Source organism: Marmota monax, unplaced genomic scaffold (assembly GCF_021218885.2).
Source record: "Marmota monax isolate L192 unplaced genomic scaffold, Marmota_monax_Labrador192_F-V1.1 WCK01_AAM20220418_F8-fsc00021, whole genome shotgun sequence".
In the NCBI taxonomy this organism is placed as follows: Eukaryota; Metazoa; Chordata; class Mammalia; order Rodentia; family Sciuridae; genus Marmota; species Marmota monax.
In genome coordinates this window covers 22,135,813-22,147,881 of record NW_026695228.1, presented here as the reverse complement: position 1 = coordinate 22,147,881, position 12,069 = coordinate 22,135,813, and the positions used below count along the sequence as shown (strand labels likewise).

At 40.2% G+C, this 12,069-nt stretch overlaps 1 protein-coding gene across 1 annotated transcript; it reads left to right on the top strand.

Annotated features, from left to right (window-relative positions):
- Positions 1–652: 652 nt before the first annotated feature.
- Positions 653–9,692, top strand: LOC124087904 (zinc finger protein 709-like). Its single transcript, XM_046437082.2, has 4 exons — positions 653–770; positions 6,058–6,184; positions 6,397–6,454; positions 7,156–9,692. The coding sequence occupies exons 1-4, from the start codon at positions 768–770 to the stop codon at positions 8,402–8,404; spliced, it is 1,437 nt and encodes a 478-aa protein (XP_046293038.1). The 5' UTR covers positions 653–767; the 3' UTR covers positions 8,405–9,692.
- Positions 9,693–12,069: the final 2,377 nt, after the last annotated feature.

Genomic DNA, 12,069 nt, shown 5'->3' with positions numbered 1-12,069 from the left:
TCTGAAAGGCCAGGATCGAATTTTGCTTAAGTAATGAAATCCAGATTTTTCAATTCTGCAATGAATTTCATTTAATTATATATTATAACAATTAATATAGTTAAGAATATTAATATCTCTTATTGGTTATATTTAAAATGGCCTTTTACGGCTGGGGCTGGGGCTCAGTGGTAGAGCGCTGGCCTAGTATGCATGAGGCACTGGGTTCGACCCTCAGCACCACATACAAATAAATTAATAAAATAAAGATATTGTGCCCGCCTATAATTAAAAAATAAATATTAAAAAATAATAAATAATAAATGGTCTTTTATAAAACTATATTACATATCATATACTATATTTAGTTTTTATAGGTGTTCCCAGACCTGGGAGGTTGGTCCTAAATGGATACATGCAATAATCCCTCACGTTAGATCAGGTCCAGGCCCTGGGAAGTTGCTGGGGCTGGGAAGGGCTGTAGATAGAAACCGCCTCTCATGTTCCATTCAGCCAGGTAGAGGTTCTATCCTGCTGTCACTCAGGGTTCAGGGGCGGGGCCTGGATCACTAGCCAATCAGAGACACGGGGGGGGTGCAGGAACTGTCCAATCAGGAGCGCAGTTGGAAGAGGGCGGGAACCTTCCTCTTTTGAACAGCTTTCTTCCTGGGACGCCGTAGTGTGCCTCGCGCGTCCTGTGAGGAGAGATTCTAAGCGTCTCAGCCTCCTCTCTGTGACATCTCCGTTCTACAGGCTGAGGCGACCCCGGGAACCCTAGAAGGCGGGGAATGGTGAGTGTGGATGGCGCCCTTCCCGCAAGGGGAGCGGGTCGCGGTGAAGGGGACGGGTGAGTCGCTGTGGAGGGACCGGGGCCTCCGGCGGCAGCTGCGGAGACTGCGGTCAGAGTCCGGCCGGGCGCCGGGTCCTGCGCGGCGCTTTGCCGGCCGGAGCGGTCTGTGGGCAGCGCGGCCGCCCAGCCCCGCGTCTCCCCCTCTGCGGTGGCGGCGGGAGGGTCGCGGGGAGACTCCCGCCACGGGCGAGGCGGGGACTGGGAGGGAGGTGTGCGCGTCCCAGCCCCCCTGCTCCTCGGGGTCCCCTGGTTACTCCGAAGTCTGCAAACCTGGGGAAGCCGGTTCCCAAATCCGCGACTGCCCCTCAGCCCCGGGGCTTGTGGGCGCAGGAGGCGGACAGATCTGTAGACCCTTCTGCCAGGGCCCCCTACTGGAAATCAGCGCCCGCTGGACATTGGTTTAGAAAATGCGGATCGAGGAAGGCACCGCTGCATTTACGAGAACCGCAAAGCAGGGAAGCCCAGCTGTGAAGTCTGCAGACCCCTCAGTGGTTGGCAGAAAGGACTTTTCTTTGAGGAGAGGAGCAAGCGGGATGCCAAGAAGGCGCTAGTGATGGGGGACAGGAGAGGTTGGGCACCTGGAATTCGTAGGAATTTTCGGGAAGCAGGTTTATTGACTGCGGGGCCCAGAGAGGCCGTTGCCTAAAGCATTCTGTGGGCGGCAGAGTCTGGAGTTCTTGACTTTGTCCCTCTGAGAGGAGGGGTTTGAAGGTTTACAGGACAAGTGCTTTTTGTTCCATTTTTTGAGACTAGAGGTTTCACAAATTTGTTTTTGTTTTTCATTTGCAAACCTACAATTTCCAAAAAGAGGAAACTACCACCACAGTGCTCTATGCTGCTATGCAGAAGTTTTTTGTTTTTGTTTTTTTTAGTGGTTGTTTTTGTTGTTGTTTTGTTTTTGCTGACATCCTGCGTAAAAAGCTTTCTGAGAAGAATAGGAACTCATATGTTATGTATATGGTGGGGGTTTCTGCTTAATTATGGTAAGGGTTTTCATGGTGGGAGGTCTCTGGCCTGCTTCTGTAGATTATGGGAGGATGGAGGGTGGCAACCTAATTATACATCTGAGAAGAGTTTACCCTGCTGTCAGCCTTCTTTGTTACCTGGTTGTTGTTTGTTTGTTTTGATACTGTCATTGAACCCAGGGTCCTTAAGCACTGAGCCATATCCCCAGCAACAAACCTTCTTCTTCTTCTTCTTTCTTTTTTTTTTTTTTTGTATTAGGGATTGAACCCAGGGGTGCTCCACCACTGAGTTACATCCCCAGCCTTGTTCATTTTTATTTTGAGACAGGGTCTCACTAAGTTGCTGAGGTTGGCTTTGAACTTGAGATCCTCCTGCCTCAGCCTCATGAGCCACTAAGATATAGCTTGCTTTTATTGATTACCTCTGGCCTTGATCTTTTTTTTTTTTTTTTTGGTGTTCCTTTATTTTGGTGAAATTGTTTCTCTCTTTGTCCAAATTCTTGTTCTGTATAAATAGTGTTTTAAATTTGAAGTTGATTTTTTTTTTATACTTGATATATATAGAAAAATGACGAGTATTTGCATATTTATGGAAGAGTTTTCAGGGTGGGAGGTGGCATGTGTGAAGTCATTTTTTATTTGTTTCTTCTCAGTCTGAATGCCTATTGTTATTATTTCTTATGCTTTCTCTGTACCTATTGATATGACCATAGGATTTTTTTTGTTTAGCTGGTTGAGGTGATCAATTACATGAGTTGACTTTTAAATGTTTAGTCATGGGCTGGGGTTGTGGCTCAAGCGGTAGCGCGCTCGCCTGGCATTCGTGCAGCCCGGGGTCGATCCTCAGCACCACATACAAACAAAGATGTTGTCTCCACCGGAAAAAAAAAAACAAACTAAAAAATAAATATTAGGGATTCCACCTCTTGGGTCCCCTTCTTCCTCCGGGAGAAGTCTTTTCTGCTGTCCTTTAATAAACTTCTAATTTCTACTCTGAAAAAAATAAATAAATAAATAAATAAATAAATATTAAATGTTTAGTCATTCTTAAATTCTAGGCTAGGCAGGTACTGTACCACTGAGCTAAGCTCTCTTCAGTATCTTTTCACCTGTATTTTAGAAGCAGTTTGTCTTCTCTCCCTCTAATCTGTAATGGGATTGAAACTCAGGACACTCTCACTGAGCTACACTCCTTTCCTTTATTAATTTATTTTTGTTATTTCTTATAATGTTTATCTAGTTTTATATTTTGGCACTGTGGACCTCATGCATTATGAAGTAGTAGTTCTGCATCCCTTACCCGGAAGACATTGTAATGCTTGATATGCTTTTTTTTTTTTTTTTAATATTTTTTATTTTTTAGTTTTCGGCGGACACAACATCTTTGTTTGTATGTGGTGCTGAGGTTTGAACCTGGGCCGCACGCATGCCAGGCGAGCGCCCTACCGCTTGAGCCACATCCCCAGCCCCGATTGATATGCTTAAATGTTAGAATATGCCCAAAAGACAAGGTGGGCCTGGTTCTCCCTGTTTTTGAGTTTCTATTGTTTCAATTTGTGGAATACATAGAGCCTTATTTATATTGTTTATCTTTTCTCATGTGAGTTTTTCTGGATTCTTTCCAGAAATTGTTTGACTTCTTCCAAGTTCTTTTTCTGTGGCTTAAGAGTATCTTGCTCTTGTTTTGCAGGTTATCCAATGTAATACATTACACTGTTGAGCTGAGGTCTTTCTTCTTTTCTAATATACACATTTATTGTTCTAAAGTTCTCCCTACGCACTGCTTTTTCTGTATCCCATAAGTAATATTAGCATGTTTGTTCAAGTTCACATAATTTGAAATACTAAAATTTCTTTGGTGTTCTTTCTTTCTATTCATATGCTATTGTTTGTTTGTTTGTGATGCTGGGGATTGAACCCAGGTACTTGTACATGTGAGGCAAGCACTTTACCACCTAAACTATATCCACATCCCTTAGTCGTTGCTGAATGGCTGAACTGATCTGATTACCAAATACATTGCTTTACATATATTTTGTGTGTGTTTGGAATGAGGGCACTTTAAACATACTTCTCTAATGATTTCTCACAGTACTAGATTTCTTGAATTTATTTCTCATATATAAGAAATGTTTTGACTCCGACCTGATGTCTTGATAGTTAAAACTGTTTTTTTTGTTTTTGTTTTTTTTTCTCATAAAGTGCACAAGGGTGGAGCACAGGGTGGATCTTGTTTTCTACCAGTCTGTCTGTATTTAAAAGGATTATTGATACAATGGGATTAATATACACCATATTTGTAACTAATTTCTGTTTTACTTTATGTGATCCCTTTTCCTACATCTTTTTGCTTCTCTCTAAAGAACTTTCCAAAAGGCATGACAAGGAGATACACTGGTGAAACAGTCTCTGACTTCATCTTAGATGATTCTTTGTTCTCCTTGCTTCATTATGTCATGGAACACCTATAGTGATGGCTTCATGTGACTTGTTATAATTGCAAATTACTCTATGGGTTTTTGTTTGTTTGGTTGGTTGGTTCCTTGCTTTTTTGTTTGGAGATACTGAAGATTGAATCTTTATCACAGTTAGATCCCACCCTTTTTAATTTTTTGTTTAGAGTTAGGGTCTTGGTGCATTGCCAAGGCTGGCCTTGAACTTGTGATCCTTCTGCCTTAGCCTACTGACTCAGTGGGATTACAGGAGTGTATCACTTGCCCAGTGAATGTCTTTGTTGACTGAATTCAAATTCTGAGGTTTCTCAGAAGTGGCTTTTCTCTCTCTCTCTCTCTCTCTTTTTTTTCAATTAATGAGTCCTGTTTCCCTTTTTTTTATTACTATGATGATGATGATGATGCCACTGCCAGGGAGTGAACCCAGGGGCGTTAAACCACTAAGCCACATCCCCAGCTCAGTAGCTTAAAGCCTTGCCAAGTTGCTGAAGCTGGCTTTGAATTTGCCATCCTCTTGCCTCAGCCTCCCTAATCGCCGGGATTATAGGCATGCACCAGTGTGTCTGGCTCTTTATTATTCCTTGATTGTTAGACATTAAATATGCCTAGAGGATTTGATGAGCTAAGTTTTTTCCTCTGTTGTTTTTTCCTTTTTCAATTTTTTTTTTTTAAATTTTTGGTTTGGGGGATGATGCCAGAAGCCCTAAATCACTCAGCCATATCCCTTCCTGTTTTTAAAAACTTATTAATTTTCTTTATTTCTTTATTATTTTTGAGACAGGGTCTTGCTAAGTCCAAGTTGCTGGGATTATATGCATGTGCCAATGGAGCAGGCAAGAACAATTTTTTGTTTTCTTAGGAAAAGCTTTTGTTATTGACATTTTGCAATTTTATAGGTCAATGTATAGGTGACATCTTGGTGAAGTAAAATCTTTCTAAGAACACATACCACTTTCCACTTGTTTTACTGTGCTTTGACATTCTCCATCAAATTTTTATTGATTACCTATTAGTCTACTGAGTTATCCCTAATGAATCTTATTGACTATTTAATTCTAACGACTTACAGGAACCTGGTACAGGCTTCTGGTTGTGGGCCCTTAGTGCAATCCCAAAGTATGTGCTAAATTCTCTAATGTTTTGCAAAAGAGGTTTCAAATTTGGTCTGATAGTCCAGTTCATTGGAGATTCATCACTCTTAGTGTATTTTGGGCGTTGATGAGATAGGCCACTTCTTCTCTTTTTAAAAATATTTTTTAGCTGTAGATGGATACGATATTTTTATTTATTTATTTATTTATTTTTAGGTGGTGCTGAGACTCAAATACTGTGCCTCATGTGTGCAAGGCAAGCATTCTACCACTGAGCCACAGCCACAGCCTGAGATAGGCAACTTCTGACAAGCATGTCAAACTATTCCAGTTAGAGGACCAGCAGGATTTAAACAGGCTGCATTTTGTTGGGATAACCTGCTTGGGAACCCCAAGCCCTTCCTTGCAGTTAAGCTGGTGAGGTTCATCCCGGCAGTAATTGCTAGATACCAACAAAGTTCAAAGTATATTATCAAGCATTCCTAAGAATGTGCTGTCTCAGGACAGCTATTGTTACTAAGCACTGTATATAGTTGGACTTTGTTGTGGGAAGTGCTTAAGACCTGTGTAGAAAGAGAATTGGAGAGACCTAGCAGTACCGCAAGTGTTCCTGTTCTCCCTGGGAGGACATAGTATGATGTGAAATTCTCTCAAGTGAATGAGGTCTCTAGTGCTGTGTGTCTCATTTTCCTCCTGGGAATACCTGTGGGATATTTCAGGAGCCAGTGACCTTTAAGGATGTGGCTGTGAACTTCACCCTGGAGGAGTGGGCTCTGCTGGATCCTTCCCAGAAGAAGCTCTTCAAAGATGTGATGCAGGAAACCTTCTGGAACCTGATCACTATAGGTAAGGGTGACATTTGACATACTTTTCTCACTTAGTCAATCAGAGAACTGTTGTTCAGTTATCAGTGCTGTTCCATGATTTGGAATATTCGAAGCCCACATTTTGATGACTGTAATGGCATGGTGACATTATACAACAGATCTGCCACACTCTTACAGTTTTTATATAATTTTGAAATGAATCATAATGATTTTTCTGGGTCTGTATTTTAGGAAAACAATGGAAAAATCAGGCCATTGATGATCACTACAATTCCAGGGGAAATCTAAGGTAATTTAACTCACAAGAGAAGGCAATGTTCCTCACAAATCTGGGAGTAACTTATTAAAAAAATCATAAAAATAAGGAAAAGATACACCCCAAGGTACAGAATGATTTATCTCCATTTGTTCACTTCAGTGCATACAGGTTGAACATGCATAATTGGAGAGCGCAAAACCCAAATGAAACAGTGCCTTGATGTCTTAAGTGACACTTTCTGGTAGTTTATTATATACAGACTGTTTTCCATACACAGTTTATTAAAAATGTATGAAATTACCTTCAAGTGGGACTCATTTTGAAGATATTTTACTGTGTATACACAAATATCACAAAATCCAATCTGAATTTTTTCCCACGCATTTCACATAAGCAGTACTCAATTGTATTTACAAGTGTAAGCATCTTCAGAGTTAACAAAATTGTAACTTGGCAGGATTATTTAGAAAGCTGATCTGGGTAGTGATGCACACCTCTAATCCCAGCCACTAGGGAGTCTGAGGGAGAAGGATCACAAGTGGGAGGCCAGCCTCAGCACTGTAGTGAGGCTCCAAGCAACTTACTAAGATGCTATCAAAAAAAAAAAAAAAGAAAACTTTAAAAGGACTGGAAGGTAGCTCAACAGTAAAGCTTACACAACATAAAACCAATTCTTCTGCTAAATCATTAATATTACAAATACTTAGTAATGTGCTTTTCATTCTTTGCAGAAGTCAAGTGTTAGAGAGACTCTGTGAACAGAAAGAAGATGGTCAATGTGGAGAAATCCTCAGCCACATAATAGATTCTCTTGTTAACAAGAGAAGTTCTGGAGTAAAACCTAGTGAACACCATGTGTGTGGAGAAGTCACCATTGCTGATTCATCCCTAACCGTGCCCCTGATAGCTCACACTGGACACAAAGCACATGAGTATCAGGAACATGGAGAGAAGCCATATGAATATAAGGAAGATGGGAAAGCCTTGCATGATTCCCAACGTTTCCAGAAGCATGAAAGAACTCACACAGCAGAGAAACCCCATGTGTGTAAGCACTGTGGAAAAACCTTCAGTTCTTCCAGCTACATTAAAATCCATGAACGAATTCACAGTGGAGAGAGACCTTATGTGTGTAAGCAATGTGGAAAAGGCTTTAGTTCTTCTGGTGACATGAAAAGGCATGAACAAATTCACAGTGGAAAGAAACCCCATGTGTGTAAGCACTGTGGAAAAGCCTTTAGTTCTTCCAGCTACATTAAAATCCATGAGCAAATTCACAGTGCAGAGAAACCTTATGTGTGTAAGCAATGTGGAAAAAGCTTTAGTTCTTCTAGCCAAATGGAAACACATGAACAAATTCACAGTGAAGAGAAACGCTATGTGTGTAAGCAATGTGGAAAAGGCTTTAGTACTTACAGATATATGAAAAGACATGAACAAATTCACAATGGAGTGAAACCCTACACATGTAAACAATGTGGGAAAGGCTTTAGTACTTCTAGATACATGAAAAGACATGTACTAATTCACAGTGGAGAGAAATCTCATGTATGCAAGAAATGTGGAAAAGGCTTTAGTACTTCTAAGTACTTGAAAATCCATGAACGAAATCACAGTGAAGAGAAACCCTATACATGTAAACAATGTGGGAAAGCTTTCAGGCATTCCAAAGCAATCAGAAGACATGAAAAAACTCACACTGGAGAAAAACCCTATGTATGTAAGCAGTGTGGAAGAGGCTTTAGTTCTTCTACCAATTTTAAAACACATGAACGAATTCATAGTGGAGAGAAACCCTATGTATGCAAGAAATGTGGAAAAGGCTTTAGTTCTTGCAATTCAATTAGAATACATGAACGAATTCACAGTGGAGAGAAACCCTATACATGTAAACAATGTGGGAAAGCTTTCAGTTATTACGGTTCAATCAGAAAACATGAAAAGTCTCAAGAACACTGGAGAAAAACCCTATGTATATAAGCAATGTGGAAAAGGCTTTACTTCTTATAGCCATACCAAAACTCATGAATGAGTGGCTGGAGTTGCGGCTCAGTGGTGGAGCACTTTCCTAGCAAGTGTGAGGCACTGGGGTTTGATTCTTAGCACCACATATAAATAAATGAATAAAATAAAGGTCCACCAACATCTAAAAAATATTTTTTAAAAACACATGAGTAAAATAACAGTGCCAAGAAACCTTATACATGTAAGCTGCCGCAGTCTGGCTGGGCACAAATCACGAGCCACTGAAGCAGGAACAAACTTTATTTTTAAACTGCAGGAAAACACTTCACACAGCTCCCGGGGAATCCTCCCGAACGCGCCAGGAGGCTTGTCCAGCAACCCCCAGCCGGAAATATCTCTCCCGGAAATTCCTCCTCCTGCACTTCCCCAACCAATGGGAACTCTCGGGGAATCCCCAGAAATCCCCACGAGAACTCCAAAATAGTGCGAGAACTCAAAAGTTGCGGCAGAGGCGGATAGTAATGCCTCGCCTGTCAATCAATACTGTTGGCAAAATGCCAGGGGCCATACAGACTCGGCCGTGGCTCTCAGCATCTCCCCCTTTTTGTTTAATTAAACAACAAGCAATGTGGCTTAGGGACCGTGCCTGTTAGGCAGTCCAGTTCAACATATGGTCCTTACCCGTCATCGGATGAACTGACCTCTAGGCGTCAGCCTCCTGTCTTAGGTTGGTACCACTGCAATTGGATCATACCCATCACTGACTACCGGTCCAGCATACAGCCATACTTGTGGATAGGCCTTTGCACCAGTGGGGGGGTGAGGTTCTTTGCCTCACCTCTGTTGGCCCCCAAATTTTAGACCATCACTAGTAGAAGGGAGGAGGATGCAAAATGCCATGACACTAAGCCAATTGAGGGCTCCTTTGAAAAATTGTACCACCGGTGACACCATCAGCAAAAATACTCCAGCACTACCACAATTCGCTGTACCAACAGATAGTTCACAATGCATACAAGTGATACATAGTCCAGGCAAGGTCTGCAAGCAATTCAAAGCAGAGGAATCTGTCAATATGTCCGTTTCCTCCCAAAGTAAATCAACTCCTTAATTGAGCATTACTTGTTGAGTTATTATTCATTGATGCATCAGTTTTTACAGTTTGTTGTGATAACTATCGAAGAAGCTGTAGTTTGGTTTTATCTTTGTCTTCACCGGCACTGGGATGAAGATAGGAATTCTGGCAATGATGCTAAGAAAAAAATTATGTAACATTCCAACAGGCACTAAGAAAACAATTTTTTGAACAATTTACATTATCCTGAACAGAATTATTAAATATAATGAGAAGGAAAGGTGAAAGTAAACAAACAGATCTGTTAACCTCCTTATTTGTTCACATATTAAAACAATTTTCAACAGCTGTTTACCCAATCTAAATTAAACCATTAAAATCACGTGAATAAAAAAATTCGGATCCATTTATTCATGAGCGCTCCTCATATATGATATATGGACATACGCACATACAGACATACAACACAAAACAGAAGTGTGCACACATAACATACAACACATAAGACAATAGTAAAGGCCTTGTAGCTTTACCTAGGTGAAATCTCCATTGCAATGCTTAAAAACTCCACAGTCAAAAAATAAAACTGATCAGAAAAACATTAACCTAGGTCTGTATGAGCTCAAAAATAAAATAGAACTTTATGATGTGGGAAAAGGCAAATAATAAAATATTGAAAAAAGCATCCTGGTTAATCACTGTCGCAGATGTAAGAATAGCCAAACTGGAGTTCTGGATATCAGCTGTTATGGATTTGAGTCAAATCATCTTCCTTTTGGCCTGTAGAAATTGTTTTAGTTAATCTCTCTGGAATCCAAATCGGCTGCTGTTCTCCCTGTGGAAAAACACAAACAGAACCCCGACTCCAGACAATCACTGGGTCAGGACCTTTCCATTGTCCTGTTAGAATATCCTTCCAAAGTACCTTAGGCTTATGTACATTTTTTGGACACATATGCCTTTCCGCAGCACTAAGCCCTGAGGAATCCAAATTTAAAAAGTTTAGAGTAAAAAGGGTTATTTTAAGTTTATCTTTGGGTGACATATACCCCTTTCCAATTCCCTCTTTTTGCTTTAGTAAGTACATTTTAATAGTTTGATGAGCTCTTTCAACTATGCCTTGTCCCTGTGGATTGTATGGAATTCCTGTTATATGAGTAATGCCAAATGATGAGCAAAATTGTTTAAAAGAGGTAGAAGTATAACCAGGACCATTATCTGTTTTTAACTGTTTTGGAACGCCCACAGTGGCAAAATTTTGTAAGCAATGAGCTATAACATCTTTAGTTTTTTCTCCAGAATGAAGGGAGCCCATCAAAAATCCGGAAGAAGTATCAACTGTAACATGCAAATATTTTAATTTTCCAAATTGTGGCAAGTGTGTGACGTCCATCTGCCAAATATGGTTAGGTATCAGTCCTCTAGGATTGACTTCAAGATTAACTTGTGGTAAAAAGGTCACACAATTTTGACATTGTTTTATTATTTGTCTAGCTTGTTCCTTAGTTATTTTAAAACGCTTTTGTAAAGTATTAGCATTGACATGGAACCTTTTATGAAAATGTGTAGGTTCTTCTAGTGTAGAGAAAATATGTATGTCATGTGTAGTTTTATCTGCTAAATCGTTGCCCAAACTAAGGGCTCTAGGCAATCCTGTATGTGCTCTGATATGTCCTATAAAGAATGGATCTTTTCTGTCCCAGATTAGACTTTGTATAGCAGAAAACAAAGAGAAAACAGTAGAGGAAAGGGAAATCCTGCCAGCATCTTCAAGGGATACTATAGCATTAACTACATACTGACTATCAGAGAATAAATTAAATACAGAATCTTTAAACATCACAAAAGCTTGTAAAACTGCATTAAGGAAATCCCCACGAGAACTCCAAAATAGTGCGAGAACTCAAAAGTTGTGGCAGAGGCGGATAGTAATGCCTCGCCTGTCAATCAATACTGTTGGCAAAATGCCAGGGGCCATACAGACTCGGCCATGGCTCTCAGCAGTAAGCAATGTAGGAAAGCTTTTCAATTCCCCAGAACCCTTCAAATACATGAAATAATGCTCAATGGAGAAAAACCCTATGTATGCAAGAAACTTCTAGCTCTATTGGAACTTCCAGCTCTATTAGAATATATAAACGAATTCACAGTGGAGAGAAACCCTGTATATGTAAGCAATGTGGGAAAGCTTTCAGTTTTTACAGTTCAATCATAAAACATGAAAAACCTCAAAAACACCGGAGAAAAACCCTATATATGTAACCAATGTGGGAAAGGGTTTAAGCACATGAAAACATTCACAGTGAAGAGAAACCTTATACATGTAAATAATGTAGGAAAGCTTTTTATTTTCCCAGATCCCTTCAAATACATGAAATAATGCACAATGAGAGAAATGTTGTGTATGTTAGCAATGTGGAAAAGGCTTCAGTTCATCTACCATATGAAGACTTTCAGAGTGAAGAGAAACCCTATACATGTACACAATCTGGTAAAGCTTTTCTTCATTCAAATTTAGTCAAAAGACATGAAATAAATCACACTGGAGAAAAATCCTATGTATGTATGCAATGTGGCAAAGCCTATGGTGATTCCAGTCCCCTCA